General features: G+C 36.9%; 1 protein-coding gene across 2 annotated transcripts in view; it reads left to right on the top strand.

Moving 5' to 3' along the window:
- Positions 1 to 21,035, top strand: part of LOC114476529 (stromal membrane-associated protein 1-like) — a 177,980-nt gene that overhangs the window by 29,141 nt on the left and 127,804 nt on the right. For both annotated transcript variants that reach the window (XM_028468131.1, XM_028468130.1), the window contains exons 3-4: positions 6,210 to 6,295; positions 11,386 to 11,461. In XM_028468131.1, coding sequence (XP_028323932.1) covers positions 6,210 to 6,295; positions 11,386 to 11,461 — 162 coding nt within the window. The remainder of the gene's footprint in view (positions 1 to 6,209; positions 6,296 to 11,385; positions 11,462 to 21,035) is intronic.

Raw genomic sequence — 21,035 nt, 5'->3', positions numbered from 1 at the left:
CAATACAAAGGTAAGGCCAAGGGAAAAGAATCCATTAAAGTGTAGCTATTGTGATAATTTAGAGTTTTTTGATTATGGGAAAATATTACTTTGCATGTAAAAAGATTAAGTGAGAGGTCTATTAATTTACATTAAATGAAGTCCTAATCTTGTATTTACACATTCAAATTAGGATACACTGCAGATAGATGTTGAAAGAGATTGGATACAAATGGTTTATTGACTCTTTACAGCAATAAACAAATACAATAGCAATCAATCAAGGTGGAGAGCAAAGTGTTATTTTAAATGTGCTAATTTCCTTTCTGAAATGTAAACTGAATGCAATCCTTTCATTTACTGATGACATCCTTTAGGAAAGATGTAGATTTACATCAGCTGATGAAGCCTGTGGAGAGACACTCTCCATATGAGCGAACGGATGAACTAATTAATTCATATATGCGTTAAAATAATAATAATAATAATAATAATAATAATAATAATAATAATACTAATAATAATAATAATAATAATAATTCATTTTATTTAAAAGCACATTTCAGGCCACCCAAGGACACTTTACAATAAAAACAGAATAATTAAATCAGTGCAATACATTAAAAACATAATACAGAGAAAAGAAAAGCAATAAAGGTATTTAATAAAGAATTTACAGAGAGGGGGCCAATTGGAAGAGATGGGTTTTCAGTCTGGATTTGAAGAGGGGTAAGGTGTCAGTGTTTCTGATCTCTGGGGGGAAGGAGTTCCAGAGTTTGGGAGCAGAACAACTAAATGCTCTGCTCCCCATGGTACTGAGGCGGACAGTATGGGTGTAAATCACCAGCTTCATCATGACACAATACAATGTTGATATATTGGGATGACGATACAGTGTTTGCCGATATCACAAAGTCTGTCATGATAAGATTTCGATTCGATTCACAAGCCTGAGATTGATTTGATGTGATATCATCTGCCCATCTCACCCAATCATTTACATGTATATCAACTCCCAAAAAACAACTGAAATATGATTTGACCATTTTATTTCTAAGGTCTTTCAGGTATCAGGCATTAAATAAACAGTATAAACACCGTTCTGTAACATTTAACAAAGTGTTAGACTTTGAATTGTGAGTGATAAAAAGTATATTAATGCTACATATAGCAGTGTCAACTTCCAGACACTTGTTATTCATTAGTCCTGTTTATTTACATGAGCAGATGCTGTTTGTTGTGGGAGGTGCGTTCACACCGAACACGACTGTAGCGACTGCAGTCACTGGGCGACCGTGGCTCAGGTGGTAGAGGGTCGTCTTCTGATCGAAAGGTTGGGAGTTCGATCCCAGTACCTGACTATGTGCCCAAGTGTCCTTGGGCAAGACACTGAACCCTAAGTTGCTCCCAGTGGTCGACTAGCGCCTTGCATGGCAGTCCTGTGAGAGTGATTGGGTGAGTGAGCTGATATGTAAAGCGCTTTGAGACTGCTTCAGTGTGGTGATAAAGCGCTATATAAATCAAGTCCATTTACCATTTATTTCAATCGCCGCTGATAAGTCACTTGAACATAGTGGCGCTTTTTGGTCACTCCATCACTTCATTGCTCCACTGACGTGATGACCAGGGAAGTGTGTGTGTGTGGGGGGGGTGTGTGTGGAAGCGGTGACAGAGGAGAGAGAGAGAGGTCTGATCACTTCTTTTTCTTCTTCTCCGGCCGTATGTTTACAGCACTTATCATAGACAGCTCCGCTTTTACGGTTTAAATGATCAACTTACGGAGTTACTAAAGGATGAGTTCACTCAGAATATAGGCTTTTTCAAGAAGTTAACCGCTTCAATTTTCCCCCGATAAATTGAACCCAGCACTACTGACTGCTGTACAACCGTGTCCGTATACTTGGTGAGTAATTCATCTTTCTTTTTTAGCTGGTTAGAAAGGCGACAAATTTCTTCCCGTAGTTTGGTCATTTCTTTGTTGGCGTTTAGTAGCAAAATGTCTTTTTCTGACAGCAGGTGAGGAGCAGCATCTCCACCGTCTGTAGATGAGTTTGTAGATGTGGCCATCTTGCGGTATTCACTGAACGGTACGGCCATCTTGCGGCTTCCCTAAAGGCCCTAAAAGTTTTAATGTTTTTTTTTTCAATTCTTGCTTATTGTAATGATTACTAGATTTTATTCATGACCAACCAAAATAGACCAAAAATAAAACAAGTCTGAGTCTGCTCCAGAAATGAGTGATGTGCATGTTGTCTATCTGATGGTAATAAACTGCCAGTAAATGGAGATTGGTTTGGTTTCAGCCACGGGCGTTAAACTCATTTTAGCAATATACACTTCAATTTATTCTCAAGGGCCAGGGCATTACAATTACTTCATAATAACCTAAAAAATGCATTGTTTTGGTAAAAAATTGTAAAAGTACATTCTGAAAATCTTTTTGCAAAACATCTTCAACAATATAACTTTTTTAAAAACAAAAATACATGTGTGAATTACAACTTATAGATTGATATATTGTTGGATATACAAAGGCACAAACATTTATTCACATGCATTTGGATCTGAACAATGTAATGTTTTACTTTGTAATAATATGAAATTATCTTACAAACATTGTGTGGAACTCCTGACCACTACTCAAGTTGGAGTTATTATGAAACACAATTAGGTCATCATTCTACCTTGTAAATCTACAAAATATGTAATTAAAATATTAAAATGCAATAGTTTAGGTTGGACAGGCATTTGTTTTTGGCAGTTTGATTCTGGCCATTGTGTAATGCCTGCTTCTCTTACGAAAACAGTGCAGTACACAAGTTAGGAATAGCAGTTATTTAAATAGTTGCATGTAATGTGTTCTTTGTCATTTTTAAAATTACCCACGGGCTGAATTGTGTGCCCTAGCAGCCTGGTGTTGGGCCATATGTTTGGTAGGTTTCCCTTCTTTATCCCATTAGCTCAGACAGAGGCTGTTTTACCAAGTCTCACATGTAGACAGTATTTACTTTGTTAGACCTCCAGTTACTAATGATGATTTAACAAACAGCAAGACACACGCTTGTAATGAACCTTAGAACACTAATTACTGAACATAACTAATAAATATGAACATGCACTAAAGGTCATTAATACCTGATATTGTTAATTACTTGTCCTAAATATACGACTGTAAAGCATGTTGGGATGACACCATTTATAATACACTTTAATGAGCTGAATACAAATGCACACAATGAAAACGGCTTCAAATATATTCAAAGGTGAAAGCTTTCAAGGCCAAATGGCGTTTGTTTTCCAAGCTAATCGTTGTTGTAGATGTTTTTTTTTTTGTGCTATTTTGTTTGTGTTCAGGATTGAGCTCACAAACTAGATAAATAGATGGATAGATAGATGGATGGATGGATAGACAGACAGATAGATAGATTACCACATTATTCATTGTCGCAGCACAACAAAGTAATAAAAGATACTAAAAGATTAGAATAAATACAGTATACAATCACACTGAAACAGATTTACAAGAGTGAGAGTACTCGGTTTATCCCCACCCACAGTTGTCTATCAGTGCTTTATTAAAATGCCTGATGGCTGAAGGGAGAAAATAGTTCCTGTAACATTTCCTATGATCCCTGCAGAAGGTGGAGGAGATGAAGGTTGGGTTTCTCCATGATGAATAACAGTTTGGTTGGGGTTCTTCCTTTCCACAACAGTTTCAAGGGTTTCTGGTTTGCAGTTAATGATGGAGCCAGCTTTTTTAATTAGATTCAAATTTTTGGAAGTAGCTCCAATGATGCTACCCCAGCACACACCAGAGTGGAAACATGCACTGGCTACCACAGACTGGTAGAACATCATTAAGTACAGTCGACTTATCCCCTTCTTGTACACAGTACTGATGTTGGACTTTCCATAACAGACTTCAGCAAAATAAAAGCGATATTTCTAAATGTTTACAAAGTACAATTGCGCTTTGAACGTGTTTCCATTGAACGTTGGTTTGGGCAGAAGCCTCGCAACTCCCGTGAAATCTCATCCCGCGAGGCTTTGCTGTAGAAAGACGTATGGTAAATGGTAAATGGACTTGATTTATATAGCGCTTTATCCCCACACTGAAGCAGTCTCAAAGCGCTTTACATATCAGCTCATTCACCCAGTCACTCTCAGAGTATGCTCAGAACCTCCTTATAACACTTCGTATTCATTTGTTGTTTCACGTCTAATGTGGCACTAATAATTTTAAAGTCAAATGCTAAGAAATGTTCCGGTCTTCTCTTCTGTTTACACGTACCGCGCCGTGTTTACCTCACGTTCTCAACTCAACTCAATTTTATATTTTATTTGCATAGCGCAATTTACAACAAACTCATCTCAATGCGCTTATCAAAATATAAAATTCATAATAAGAAAGAGAAAACCCAACAAGATCCACATGAACAAGCATGTAGCGACAGTGGGAAGAAACAACTCCTTTTTAACAGGAAGAAATCTCCAGCAGAACCAGGTTCAGAGGTGGCAGCCATCTGCTTCTACTGTTGGGGTTATTGAACAGAAGGACCAACAGAACAGGATGGAGAGATAGAACATCAGAGTGTTCCAGACCAGTTGAGCCGTGAACCACAGATCAGGAACTGCCATCATCAGCTTCACAACACCTGAAATAGAGAAGACAGAGAAGGGCGAGGAGAAGGCACTGACTGCAGAAAAACATGATGCATTATTATCAAGTCAGCCTGCCTTGGCCTTGGGCCTCACTCCCAGTGTGACCCAGAAGGAGCAAGCGTGTCAGTAAATGGATGGAATTATGATCCGCCTTGAACACGGAGCATTTTATTTCGAAAATAAACCGTCTATTTTCTTCTGCGTCAGTGCACTATTTCCTGTCCCGCATGGGCTTATCTTTGTTAATCTGCTGCAGCACAGCACTAGCGTCTGGCAAAAATAGAAGGACTGCATAATCACTGCAAAGGGATCTGGAAAGCTGGAGCAGTTACACAGCGGTGCTGGAACAGATTTGCATGTGGGCGCAATTTGGACTCCACCCGAAAACCAAGCACATCGCAGGGACCAGACCTTTTCAGATTCAGATTCAGAAAACTTTATTGATTCCATAGGGCAATGAATTTGTAGCAATTCTCAGAGCAGTCACATACATACAACACACATGGTGGTCAGTACATTACAGTCACAGTCTGTGGAGCAGCATCAGGATATCATATACAATAAAATACAAAATAAAAAACATCAGAATGCAATATCACTTCAAACTACACCATTTGAATTTAACAATTTAATCACGGAGGGCACAAAAAAATTGGAAAACCGATTTCTTTTCCGTGCTGGGGTGTTAAAACGACGCCCTGAAGGCAACAAGACAAATTCTGAAAACAGAGGATGTTGGGGCTGAGCCAGGATACATTTGCAGTCCCTCATTCTGACCCCAGTGATTTTGGAGCATGTTTTACCAATGCTCTGGAGCTTATTTTTGTCCTTCATTGACAACCCTTGGAACCAACAAATAAAAAAATGTGAGGAGGCTTTCAATAGAAGAACAATAAATGTTATTAAGAATCGTTTTGTTTACGTTGAAAGAGCAGATATGTTCTTGTTTTACAATCGAATCATTGTTTAGGTCAAACTTCAATTTTCTGTCGATTGTCTTTCTGTTGATACCATGGTTGGCCCGATCCGAACACAAATTGTATTTCACACATAAATATTGCATTTATCCATGGTTGAATCACATATATGTATTGCGCGATTACACGTGAATTAGCGGGATCTTCTGAGTCTCTGCTGCAACAGATACGTAGCAAAACCGAAGGCGGTGGGGATTGATGGACTGGAGATTGCGCTGCATTTACGCAGTTTTTGAGCAAATACGCATCCAGTGGAAATCCAGGTCAGCCTTCACCTTAGCTCTAGCCCAGCAGCCTCTGTTTTCTTCTTAACTCCAGTCATGATTTAAAACACCCCTTAAAACCATGAAACAACTTGTCCTGTCCATGACTTACAAATTAAACAACATAGCCGTAGACAAAGGGAAAAAAAATAAAGTAACAATGCATATGAAAAGCAAAATACACACGAGCGCAGCAGGATCTCGTTCATTAAGATGTAAAAAAGGCACTGTTTCCTGAAGATGTGAGGCCAATTGCTTCTGTAAAGCAGTTTTGAATGTTTATGTTTTCCTGTTTACTCCATCCTTTTATATCTTTTTGTCATTGCAGAGTATGGTGGACATGGGTAACTCCCGAGCTCGGCAGCTATACGAAGCTCACCTACCAGAGGGCTTCAGTCGTCCTCAGACAGACCAGTATCCTCCCAGTGCCTCTGCTATTGTTTGTTTAAAAACTAGAAAGATGATTGTGATTTTAATACATTTTGGTTTGGATGAAAAGCAACATAATGTTGTTTAAAATTGGGGGCCTTGCAATGCGTCATGATGTGTGCTCCTCATCCATTTCTTTGGTGTACTACTATATGTACACTGTTGTTTTATATATTGATATTGATTATTAAATAAGATAATGGGACACTGATTCAGAGAAACTCACAGTTAATGGAGTGATACTTTCCTCAACTTATTAAAGTTTTTATTTAAGTCCCTAAAATGAGTACCTTCTTTGGTCATCTCCAGTCTGTCCTCCTTTTAAACCAAATACAAGGCAGAGGTCGTTGTAACAGGGCTCGAGACTGTGACCAAATTGGTTGCATATGCAGGTATTTTTTCAGTATGTGCGAATGAAAATTTAATCTGGTCGCGTCTGTGCGAGTGTGTAGGGTGACTTCATTTTGAAAATCCAAAAGTAGGAAACGGGGAGTTACGTGCTGATGGCATTTGTAGCGACAGAGCGTCTAGCAGACGTAGGGCGGGGTACAGCACGCTGAGCAGAATGACGGAGTGCATGTGGGGCGCGCTTCTCGGACCTGGCACAGGGCGGGGGGCGGGGAAGAACGCGCCGAGCGGAGTGATATAGCATACACGATTCCACCCAATATCAGCTGCAGTCTGCGTGAGAGGCTTCTCAACACAAAATCGGATAAAGTCATATGAGGGCCTAATACTGTGGAGGACGTCATCATAATCAGCATCCAGAGGCCACAACTGATGGACTATAATGCCAGGCCAGATGTTCAGCTGTGGGTCTCCCAGGGGAACAGGGTTAGGAGACCCCACTATAAGAGCTGGACCCTCTGAATTTAATTCCATGGGGTGAAGGAATGCAGATGCTAAGTTGGTTATGCTACTGTTAAGTTAATTCAAGAACAGCATTTCTGCAAAATAAAAAAAAAACAGAATACATTTAACCTCTTGTTATGCTTTGCTGATATTGAAAACTTTTTTGTTACGTCGTCTTTTAAAATTATAGAAAAAAAAAATGACCTGTTATTTCAGCCACTGCTTGTGTTTTTTAAGTTTTATTTATTTATTTACAGAACCGGCTTCCATCAACCCATCCCACCCCAACCACTCCCCCATACATTCATCCCACAATCACAACAATCATCCACACATTCATAGTGTTGTGACAGGAATGCAAAATATTAATAGAAATATATATTTTTTAAAAAATGGAACACAAAGTAAACAAAGATTTTTAACATAAAAAATGGCACATCTTTACACTTTCATGGAAATGCAGCTAGAGACTGCAAGCTGTTATAAAAGCCAGAGGTGATGCAACAAAGTATTGCGTTGTAGTGTTTATTTTTCATAGTTTCACATTTTTAAATGACTTCAGTTTTGTGGCATGTCTATGATTTACTTTTTTGAATGAACATTTTCCATGACCGGTGATTCTATCATTTTTGCCAGGGGTTGTATTATTACTCGTTTTTTCATTCACATGTAAGAAATGTATTAATTCACAATATAATAATCATTGTGAAGCAATAAGTCACTATCAAAAGCTCCAGAATTTTCACTTCAGAATTCCTTGAATTTATTCCAAAATTGTACTATTTGCATGAATTCTTTGTAGATTTTTTGCAAGAAATTGTAGGTTTTTAGAAAAATAACTAAATCCAGAGCCCTTGCAAACAGTTTGTAATTAATTATTGCTGCCATCCTGTAGTATGCATAGAAAAATTGCAAGCCATTTCAGAATTTGGAGTTTCTTTGAATTAGTGAATTTGGAAGATAATCCGAGATATTTATAGCTGATATGGTAATTGACAGAATAATTCAGATTTTTGATATTTTCTTCACTTAAAACAAAATCTCCCACAAGCCAAACTGGATGCTCTAGCAAGCTGTAGTCTATGGGGCGCCTATTGTAAAGTTCAGCAAGCTAAAATAAAAGCAACATTTTGTAACATTTAGCAACAAACCACGTTTAGAAAACATTTGTGAATTTTTTTTACTTACGTTTGACCAGATTTACAGGATTAGGGTTAGTTAATTTGTCAATGTTAAATGTAAATGTTAAATCTTAGTCTAACAATTATAATTTAATGTAACATTTAGATTTAACATTTAACATTTAGATTTAGATTCAACATTCAACATTTAGATTTTACATTTAGCATTTAAATTTAACATTTAGATTCAGATTTAACGTTCAACATTTAGATTTTACATTTAGCATTTAGATTTAACATTTAGATTTGGATTTAACACTTAGATTTAACATTTAGATTTAGATTATATTTTTATCAGAAAAATATTGCTGTAAATCTGGTCAAAAGTAACATAAAAAATTCACAAGTTTTTAAATGTGGTTTGCACATTTTGCAAAAAGTTGCTGTTTTAGCATGCATGACTTTACAATCAGCGCCCCATAGGATTCATCCCTTGGGCTTTGAGTTTAACACGCCCGGTTTAGATAATTATTTAAATATAATTTTAAATAAAAGGTTAGTGTTAGTACTTGAGAAAAAAATGACCAGCTGCTCATCTACAAAGACATGCATGCAGTATGTGTGCAATGCTTGCAGGATGTGTATACATTACAATGATAAAGTAGGTAGGTACTCATGTTGCTGAACAGTTTAAGGTAGTGGGTCTTGGTGCTGCTGCATGCTGTGTTCTGTGCTGTTAGTACATCCATAAATAAGCAGATGTTGCAGTAGTAGCTCCAGTTTCAATCTTGTTAGATCTAATACTTAATGCTACTGGAGCGTAGCCCCTGGAATAGAGAGATAAGTGTGCTGTGATACGGGTGATGCAGCATCTGTTTTGGTGGAACAACGCATATTTCAATGTCCTCCCCCCATAAGCAAGACTGTTAACAGCAACAACAACATTCTTCTTCTGTTTTTTTAAACTCTTTTCATTTCAACTTTTACAAATATACAGGTACACAAATAACAGCTTGATGATATGATTCTGCACTAAAATGTTAGTGTTGCACTCAGTACCCATATGCAAAAACTAGTACAAAATAAATAAATAAAATATAACAAAAAACAATACATATATATTGTATGTATACATATAAATATACACATACATACATTAACAACATTCTTATTTTTACTTCTCCTAATGATAACAATAATATAAGAACTCCCATTCAGTGTTGGTCAATTCAATTATTTCAGTTATAATTACATTTTCAATTACCCATGTTCAGTTACAAATAAATTATGATTACAGCATTTTTACATTTAAGTTTCAATTATTTTTTTATCCTCAGAAAGTCAATTACAATTACGTTCTCAATTACAAAAGTTCAATTATAATGAATCACAATTACTGAGCCTGAAAGAAATAATTTAATAAAAGTTAATCTTCCTCTTGTGTTAGCTTTCTGTTAGCATCTCTTATGATAATGGATAAATCAGCTGTGAAATACACGAGAAACAAATATCTGATTTCTTTCCTATCTATTGATAATAAGCTACCTATTCAAAAAAATATGGGTTTTAATATTTTTTTAAATCAAATGTGGGAAAGCTTGTTATGAAACATTTTGATAATTGTTACCTACATATTTGAATAATTGAATTACAAAGTCAATTATCTGAACTCAATCACAATGCGATTACAAAAGCAACAGATATAAAAATTAATAAATAAAAAAAAAAAAATATATATATAATTACGCCATAATTGTAATTCATTATCAATTACATATTTACAATTATAATTGGCCCAAACCCTGCTCCAATTTTCTGTTTCAACATTTCCTCAATTCTATTTTAGAGTTTCTGCATCAGTTTACACATTTCTCTTTTGTTTCTGTTTCATCATCTTTCCCTATTTGCTAGATAGTAAAATTTCCCAAATTGTACCAAACATTCTAATTACGGTTAATGAGTCAACTATTGGTAATAATTTATATTTACAGTATGTGCTTTAGATGATATATATAAGCTGGGACAGTTTTGCTGAAATCACACCATTACATTGCAAAACATTTGACTTGTCTATTTGCTACACTTGTAGACACTCAGCCACCCGTTTTATGGAGAAAAAAAATACCATAGAAATGTGTGATTTGGTCCCAAAACATGTAAGAGCAACTTTAGTCTGCATTTCATATAGATCAGTGGTTCCTAAACTTTTCCCATTCCCCTTCAGACTTTTAACCTGAAGCCATATTTACCTCCTATTCCTGCACACTTAAAAAAAACTAATAATGTAATGTCATATACGATGTATTCCTACAGTGAATTTTGTCCCTGAGTTTTACCTATCCTGTTCAGGAATAATATGTAATAATTTTTTTTTTTTTATTATGAATAAAGAAATTCTTAATTAGCCTGGCATTTTCAGTGAGAAACAATCACTTTTTCTTTTTTTTTTAAATGAATCCACCAAACATATGTCTGTTTGAACATATAATAACAATACAAAATACAACATCACCCTGAAATACATCTCGCTGCAACGTTAATGAGTCTTTAATCTGTATTTTTGTCAAAGCTTAAAATGCTCTTTTACACAAGTATTGTGAGAGGGCATTAAAGTCCTGACACCACGTTTGGCTAACGCAAAACAATAATGCTCTCCTCGTATTTTTGCTTTTATAATAAGATTGTTTCTCTGTCACCCCCAGTATTATATATTCTAATGTGTAGTTTGTGGCAATGCATGGAGGCTCCTGATTGAAACTGGTCTATATATTTTTCTTGGAGAACCTAGGATATAGATATTTCCATCTAATTTTCAGCAAAATACTGTCAGCCACCAAATCACCCTCAAGTTTTGCACAAAATCCCACTCAGCTGTGGGATTATGAGCAAAATTTAACACATCAGTCTGTTTGCTACACTTGCTAGACATTCAGTCCCTTGTTTTCCAGTTAAAAATAGTGTGTAACTACGTGATATTGTGATATTCTTTTTTCTATTAGGAATTCATTCCATCTGCGACGGTAATCTATAGGTTTTAGCTAATCAGTGTAGTGTTATTTGTGATGATATTGGGTGTATTGTGTCCTTAATACTGACCTTCAGAGCAGTGGAAATCTTCATCCGAGACAAGTACGAGAAGAAAAAGTATTACGTCAAGGAGGCTGCCGGTATGGTTTCTGTGAGTATCTGCAGTACTTACTGTTATCATTATTTGCATTTGTATTGATCTGTAATTTAAAAAAAAAAAAAAACACATAAAAGCATCAACATTAACCTTTCTATTCCCATTTAAGTTGAAAGAATGACTCCTTCCTCTGAACCCATTTATCACTGTTCAGTGGTACAAGGCGTTGTGCATCATGTCACTGGTCAACATAGAGTATGTTGTCAATCACATTCATACACTCTTATGGCCAGTTTAAAGTATCCAATGTACGTAAAACACAGTTGGGAATCAGATTATCATGATGAAACCCCCTAAAGTACATGGAGAACATGTAAACCCTACACAGAAAGGTCTTTATGCTATGAGCAGAGGTACTATTTCAGATCAGGGTAACGACTATCACAGCCAGACCACAAAAATGTGATTGTCTGTGAACAAAGGGTTTATGTGTTTTGTCATTGTGTATATTTTCCTGTCATTTTTGTATATTTTTTGTTAATGTTCTGTGGGTTTTTGTGGTTTTTGGAGTGATTGTGCATATTTTTGTTATCGTTTTATGTGTGATGAGTAATGGTTTTGTATATTTATTGTTGTTTCGTATAGTTCTCTTGTATTTTTTAGTGTTTTTGTTGTCTTGTGTGTTTTTGGAATTATTGTGTATATTTTTGCTGTCTGTTTATGTGTGATGAGTAATTGTTTTTTTCCTCGTATATTTTTCAGGTATTTTTTTTGGGTTTTTTGCATCAATGTTTTGTATTTTTGTTGTTGTTTCCTGTAATTTTATATTCTTTTTTGTGTTTTTGTAGTCATCTTGTGTGTTTTTGGTGTAATTTTGTCTATTCTAGTTGTATTTTTTCTGTACTCTTGTGCATTTTCTGAGCAATTTTGTGTTTTCATTTTGGAAGCTAAACACAACACTATACAACTGTGCTTTTTTATTATTTGGAAGGCAATTTACATTTTATTTTGCAATAAGAAAGTTCAGATGTATCAAATCTGTACAGCTCTGGCAGCTTCTGTCTCTAAAGTAGAACAGACGTTCTTAGAATTGGCTGGTTCCACAAGCAATCCTATTGAATGAGTTCCAGCATTGAGTCGTATCCTACTCCTTCCATTCTTTTTGTTCACTTAATAAACTGATGTTTTTTACGGTCACTGACCTTTTCTGCACTTTAGTTCCAACACACTGCCAAATCCTAACACAGAAAGCCAAGTCCCTTTGCACCCAGATAGCAGCTCAAACCACAATCATATCAGATTTCTCACAAAGCTGTTGGAGAAAAACACAGTTATCGGTGGTGAAAACACCAGAGAGTGTCTGTGTATGTTTGTATGTGTGTGTCAGTCAGCATAAAGACTAAAGTTCCTTTTGTGTGGGGGAAGAAAAGAGAGGTTTGTGTTGGCGGGTTCACGGCGTGTGCATCTCCTTGCCTGCTTCCCAAGGAGACTCGCTGTATGAAAGACGTGTTTATCAGTGAGTGGGTTGTTTCAAACAGAGTGAAAGTTTATAATGGGAATATAATGTGAGGTGATTTTTAAATATCAGCACCATGGAGTCATCTTAAAAAAATATCAAATGATGAAGTGGTTCGTTTTGGTCTTCTTCGAACAACAGCTCAAAGACATTTTAAACCAAATGTAAATGTACTCATGATGGGGTTTGAGCTGCTCTGCTGATCGATTGCTATTGAGTTTTGCCCCTGAGCAAATCCTTGAGAGCGCGCATAAAATACAACGTGATCATCACAATATGATAGTTTGTGTATCTATTCAAAGTGTATCTACATACATGACGTTGCTTGGGGGCAGTTAGTGGTATGTATGTGTGTAACAGTGGATGGAGTATTTTAAAACAAGTTTTTAGTCAGAATCAATAACACATGAATTAACTGAAACTTATTAGAGATGCAGCGATACAACATTTTATGAGGCAAATGCAATGAATTGGAATATTTTCTTTTCTTCTCTGCTTGTTGCAACAAAATACAAAATTCATTATTTTTAAGTGACTATAAAACTAACATGTCATGTTTACAAAATGCCCCACAAAGTGACAGTGGACACAATGGCCCTCATTTACCAACCAACGTGCGTTTGGATCTGAGCGTTTGACGTGCGTTCGACCATTTTCACGCAACCTTGTGTATTCATCAATTCTGATGTGAGCGTACGCTACGGTCAGACTTCACTCCAGGTCTGACTTTGTGTTTGTAAATCTGAGTGTGTGGATTCGTGGGTCATCACAGCAAAGTCTTAAAATAATTATTAAACAAGCCTCAGCTGTCATTTAAGCATAAGCAGACACATTCAGAACAGATCAAAACGGGTAATTAAAACAAATTAAAACACCCATTTTATTACTGAAACCACTTTTTTGGTTTTCCTTTTACAGAATACCGTATAACCCCGCTAATAAATTCTGCTACCTTGTCTCAAGCGTACGGACAATAGAGGCGATAAACGTTATATTTCCGTGTGTCTCTCCAGGATCTCTGTTGTGTAGTTGTTCTTAGCGCACACAGGGGGGCAGACGTCACCTGCTCAGTAGCTGATTCTCTTCCACAGAGCATTTAAAATTATTTCCGTTAAGTCCAGTTTTCACACTGTCAGAAAACCCCTCTTTGTTTTGCTCCATCTCAGATATAAAGATGCCGACTTTAATTTTAGAAAAGCTTCTTTGAACTCAGTGGGTGGGGCCTCAAAAACAGGAGGGCATAACAAGTTATTGACGATTGAATTCAGCTGCCGGATTTATCAACACCCAACCATTTGTACACTGGGATTGGTCAAATATGAATGTTTCATAAATCACACGTTGGTCCAAATGTGCTCTCAATTTGCACCCTTTTTCATGCAAGGTTAATAAATGAGGGCCAAGGTGTGAGAATAAGAAGCCAATTCATCCCAGGGCTCATACCAAGACAGGACTTGAAACCTACAAAGTCTGACCTAAAAGCCAGCAGCTGACCATCCTGCCACAAAGCAAACTATGTTGCAAAACCAAGTGACAAAATTTAAAGAATAGAAAAAAGACACGCACACACACAAACCAGTGAAATAAGACACCAAACCCTACATTTACTAGCAGTTATCATAGACTGTATAAAAGATGGACGGGACATCCTCCCAAGGATGTGAAGCTTTTATTTTTAGAGCTCCTCCTGCTGACTGGTTACAGTATAGGTCATAAAGCCCGCCTTCTCAATGATAACAGATGGGATGTGGGTAAAATTGTGAAGTTAAAATACTCGTCACATAATTTTTTTCCAAACCTAAATTCTGCTGTGGTCAGAATCAGAATCAGAATCAACTTTATTGGCCATATAATGTATGTTATACACACGAGGAATTTGACTTGGTGAACTGTGCTCTCTCAAATAATGTAAACATTAAATAATAACAATCAACTAGCAAAAATATAAACATAAATATAAACAGTAGTTAGACTAATATGTGCAAAACTAAACAAAATAATATAACAAGATAACAATAACAAGATAATAATAACAATATAATAGTGCAGTAGTGCAGGTGAACATTTAAATTAAATAGTATACGTTTATGTACATGTACATTCACACTGACAGTTTAGTTCCAGGGTTGTTATGTTTAGTTCCAGGGTTATTTCACAGCAACAGGTCTGACACTCTTTGACTGTTTAGCGTTAATCAGTGTGACAGCCTGGGGGAAGAAACTGTTTTTATGGCGGGTTGTTTTGGCGTACAGTGATCTGTAACCTCTGCCGGAGGGAGTTTGAACAGATTGTGTGCAGGGTGTGAGGGGTCATTAGTTATCACCCTACATCGTGTTCAAGTTCTCATTTTTCTGTGAAGTTTGTTTTAAATAAGTTATTTGAGGTTGAAAAACAGGATTTGACGTCATATGACGATGATTGACAGCCTCAGATCTTGCGTAGCTTTTTTTGTGAATAGCAGGTACGTCGTGAAGAAATGCCGAGACCCCATTAAACTTTTCCGTTCAGTTTTTTGTCTTTTTTGAGCGACTAGTACTAGTACTAACCTCTATGATCTGATCATCTGAACAAGACGTTGGTAGAATTTCTAGTGGGAAAGACGTTTAAGTTCGTAGCATAGCTGGGCTGAGTAACTCATCAGGGCAGTACGCTAAATGGGCGGTGCGTGTTACTAGCGCTCCTCCCACCGGATCCTACAGTGCAGACTCTGGCTCCAAATGACGTCAAATTTGCAAGATGGAAGCGCCCCTAAGTGCTGTATTTTGGTTTCAAGAACGTTGAGTGGGAACAGCTACAGTCCACACCCACTGGCACACACACACACACACACACACACACGCACACACACACACACACACACACACAGACTTGTTTACAACTGCCTCATTCTGTTCAGTGTGTTCTTTTTCACTCTTTCTAGATTCCCACACTCTTGCTCTTTCTTTCCTATTCTCTCCATTTATTTTCTACTTCTTCCTTGTACCTTCTGCGTCCTGATTTGTGTTTTCTGTGGCTTTCTCTGAAGCATCGCCAGAAGGCAGACTGTGATCTAAGTTCTGTTTCTGCCACCCACGCTGGTGACTAGGCTTTTATATGCAAATTAATTATTAAAAACAACTCATTACCACATTAAGCAGTTTTACACAGACAGAAGAAGAAGGGATGGTAGACTACAGTAACCCCTAAGCTTGGGCTTTTGCATGTTTGTTTACAAATGTGTGTTGAAATGAGACTGTGATATTTTTGGTTTTTCATGTATGGCATTATTCATAATCTACAGTAAATATTATTTGAAGGATCTTTATGTAAAACTTAGCTTTGGCCTAAAAATGTTGGGCTTTGAATTGTAAGGTGTGATTTGAATTAATTGCACACACTGTATTCTTTCTATAGTATTAATGCGTTATGAGGCCTGTCTTTTGGTTTCACATCCTCTTTCTCTTTGTTTTACTGACATTCTGTTGTAAAACTGTCTACACTTTTCTTATTAAACTTAAAATTTAATAGCACACTAATTCAGCTAACATTACATTATGTAATATTTCTACAGACATAAATATTTGACATTTTATTAAAAAGTTGCTTTTTAGTAAGAGTGAACAAACAGCGGTCAATTTGGGGATATATGAAGCTAGCACAAAATTAGAAAGCATTCAGAAATTGTGTCATCCTAGAACAAAACATTGTTTTTTTCTAAAGCAACAAAGTCATATGGTATTTGACTTGGTTACACAATGGATGTACCAACATTGATGCTCCATATTTTCCTGAGCATACACCTAAAATTACAACATTCCAACGTGAGGACTAAAGACTAAGATAGTACAGAATTTAAAATGTACTTGTAGAAAAGCTGAGCTTAAATGGAGAAAAACAAAACTTCCAATTAATTAACTCCTGTACAAAATTAGTGTGTGTAAATTCAACAATGGATTATACAAATTCAGACTGTAATACTTCTCTGAAGTTATTGCTAAAAACATCAACAACTCTCAGACATAATTAGAACAGTTCACAAACCCCCTAAACCCCAACATCAGATACAGTAGCTACTGTATTACTGATAAATGCAATGAATTTGTTCAGTATTTGAATGACAAATACAGTTAATAAGGCCAAATATCACTCTAAAACTGTAGAATGTTAAAAAGCTTGAAAATAGTTATAACAGTAAACCCTATAATGATAGAGTAAATTTGTCAAGATGGGGTTTTATTTTGTAGGGCAGGCAAGAACTCTTGGCCTAACTCCCAGCAGCGTTCTTCTCCTGGGCACCAGCTGCTGGTGATTGGTCACCAGCTGCAATTGTTTAACTAACTGCTCTGTGTATAAATGGGGAGGCTTTGCCTCAGTTCAGTGCTGGGACATACTATGTTCTCACTTGTTATCTGAGCTTGGTTTCATGCTGGTAATTCCTGGATCTTCAACAAGTGTTTTTGAATTTAGTATTCCAGTGTTTTTCCCCTGCATTTGGATGTTCTTCTTGTTCACCATTGTGCCATGTTTTTGTTTTTGAATACCTCTGCCTCCCTGGACTGACCACCTGTGTGCTGAATCCCTGATTGCCTGACCATGCCTAAAAGAACAATAAATATTGGTATAATGCACCTGAGCTCTGCCTCCATCCCTGCATTTGGGTCTGCACCTGCACGTGAAAAAACTGTTCAGCAGCTAAATCAATCAACTTGCTGTCTTGATTAGATGCCATCAGAAAATCTCTCAAAGTATCTGCTGTGAAACCTCTGTTAAAACGGACAGCACTTTATATCTCTATACTGGCTAACCAATCAGCAACCTTTCTTTCATGTTCAAGATCATTGAGAGTGGTCTTCACCCAACCAAGTCAATTAACCTTCAACACAATATTCGATCCAGTCAGGCGTTGGTTCTTAGCACAGTACAAAATCAGCTCTTATCAAAGTGATCGATGACATAAGGTTGAACACTGATTCAGGACAAGTGTCTGTTTTCATTCTATGGATCTAAGTGCTGCATTTGACACTGTGAACCATGAAATTGTGTTGCACAGATTGCAAACATGGGTTGAGCTAAATGGGAAAGTACTTCAGTGGTTTAAGTCCTACTTGGAGGAGCAGAGTTAATTTGTAACTGTTGGAAACTGTGAATCTGACAGATTGACAATATCCTGTGGGGTTCCTCAGGGCTCTGTTCTTGGCCCCTTCTGTTTAGCCTTTACATGCTTCCTTTAGCTCAAATCTTGCAGAACTGTAGGGTTGATTATCAGAGCTATAGTTATCGTTGAACCCAGAAAACTATGTTTACATAGAGCAGTGGTTCCTAACCAGAGGTATGTGAACTCCTAAGGGTACTTGAACATATACTTGGAAACATTTAGGAATTATTTCATATATAATGAATAATTAGTGAAAAAAATAATAATGTGGCCTACTTTTCCACTAAATCCTTGCTAATTTGTTGAAGGTTCTTGAACTACCAAATATTTAAGAAAATATATTCCTGGATATAAAAGATATGGGGATCATACTTGCAAATCAGTCGCTTTTTGGCAAAATTTGCCGTTTTGAACTCAAGAAAGTCCACTTATGTGAATCATATAGATCCGATGAGGTTTATCAGGGGGTCGCCACCATAGGCTGTTAGCCGCTCTTTGCACGCTGGAGGCTATATCCATGGTTTTATAGGACTCTAAAACCAGTAGCTCAGAAGTAGTTTTGTTAATTAACTAAACAAAAAACAGCACAAATGTTAGGTACTTCTACTTTAACATCACAAATGTTCATATATATATATATATATATATATATATATATATATATTGTTTTTCACAAACCACAACTTGAGTGGCATGAATACATTTTTTTTTTTTTTTTTGCTTGATAAAAATAGTGTATTTTGCCTTATTGTTCTCTTCAAGTGCTCAAGATTGCTTAATTTATATGTTATAATCTAAAATATTATCCGGGTAGGATCCCCCAGAACTCCCTGCATTGGATTTTTTTTTCATCTTTTTCATGCCTTTGATGTTTACATGTCTGAGGGATGTACACTTAGACAAATTGTATCACTTAGTTTTACTAGATGCATCTCTGAAAAGGGGGGCTCCTGTTGGTGGTTTAGGGTGACTTATTTGGCAACTTTTTCCTGTTTCTTACCAGGTGGTTCTCCAGGTTTCCTGAACTACAGTAGATGTTTGTGTGCTTGAAAATGAGGTAAAGCTTTAGCATCACATGTTTGCAGGAGGTTTTGTCGAGAAAACCTTTTTAAAACCCTGCAATTATTTGCAAATACCCCACATAACTCTCACACACAATACATAGCAATTTTTGAGAAAGGTTTCTGCTGCTACCCACTGAAATTAGGTGTTTTGAAGCAGAGAGAAAACTAATATTTTCAAGAGGGCATCTCTTGAGGACTTGCTTTTCCACTCCTGGTAGTAATACCATCACAATGGAAAAGCATGAAGGGGCCGTTGCTGTAGGAAGTTTTAGAAGTCTTCTTTTATGATGATATTTTAAAAGACATAAATAACTTAAGCTTTACAAGATTTACACCAAATTTTGGAAAACAACAATATTTTGCCAGTGTTTAGTTGCTTCTACTCATCCTTTTTTTAACATTAGAATGAATTTGTTTTATAACATCTGATGGCTGCTCCAGAGTTAAGTGTTGGGTGACATACAGTATTTTCTTCATTTTATGTTGAAGCCGTTGTCTATGATTAGTCAGTAAAGCCAATCATAGCACTGAACACTCAGCTGCACCTCACTTAGCTGACCATAGTCCTTACATCATGTTCTGTCCTCCATCATTGATTAGAAAATGTGTGCATACTTCTCTTTGCCTTTGTGAGTGTCCTCTACACAGTACTAATGTTGCTGTAAGGCCCACCTAATTGACAGATATAAACTGCTGGCCATCCTTCTCTCTCACTATCACCACCATACAGCAAGAAGCCAGAAGCTCTGATCTTTAAGTCTGGGTTTGTTTTTAACCTCTCATCATCCTCTTTCAGATTACATTACTTACTACAACAATTAGAAATCATCTGCATTACCAAATTAAGCTGGAGGCAAAAAATGTTAATGCGAGCTTTTGGGCAAAGAAAAAATGCAGTTAGATCTAAAAAGAGTACCTAGAAGGATAGATGAACATCCACAAAATAAGCATGGATACCTGCTTTGTTGAGGAGAACGACCTTATATGACACTGATACAGTTGACTCAAAATCATCCTTAAAGAGAGTAACTAAACCCCTGCTTTGTCCTAACCTGCATCTAGAAAGAAATTCAGAAGATGCCTTGACTAAAATGTTGAGAGATGGACCAGGATCAATCAACAGCACTACTTCATACCCAAATACATTTGTAATTAGCAGAAAAAAAGTGGTTTTGGGGTTTAGTTAGTCTTTAATGTCTGCTTTGTCTTCAAGCAAATGCAACATGTATGTACAAACTGAATATGATGTTCTGTATGGGGTGAGCTTAGGGCAGCATGGTGGTGTAGTGGTTAGTACATCCCAGCAAGAAGGTCCTGGGTTTTATCTGGGTACTCTGGTCTCCTCCACGTCCAAAAATATGCGTTAGGTTAATGACAGACTGCCAGTAGCAGTGTGACTGTTTGCCTTGTGATGGACTGGCGCCCTGTGCAGGGTGTACCCCCCGCTTTGCATCCTTTGAGTGCTGGAGATGGACACTAGCAGACACTGGTCAGATGATGAACGGATGATTATTTGAATGGATGAATCGAGTGAGCTTTGGGTGGCAGGGGAGGCGTACCCCCCTAATGGTCAAAGGTTTTCATTACAATTTTACCAATTCTTAATATAATTTACATAATATACAAATATTTTTAGTGCCAAAATCACAGTGACTAGGAAAATAAACGCCGATATAAAATGCAAAGGTTCACAAAATAAAACCAAGTAAATTAAGTTTTACAGGACCAGCAGCCGATGACCTTTGACCCTCCTGCTTCCCGTAGCAGCTCAGAGCTTTGTTTACAACATGGCGGACACCGCGGGTGCCCCCAATAGACACATAAGTCTGTTGTTTGTAGTGATGCACTGACTAAACAAGCCGAATGGAGCAGAGAACAAGCAAACACAGCTAAAAGTATGGCAATTTCTTGCTG

The sequence above is a fragment of the Gouania willdenowi genome, chromosome 15, assembly GCF_900634775.1.
Source record: "Gouania willdenowi chromosome 15, fGouWil2.1, whole genome shotgun sequence".
In the NCBI taxonomy this organism is placed as follows: Eukaryota; Metazoa; Chordata; class Actinopteri; order Blenniiformes; family Gobiesocidae; genus Gouania; species Gouania willdenowi.
This window is presented reverse-complemented; position numbering and strand designations above follow the sequence as displayed.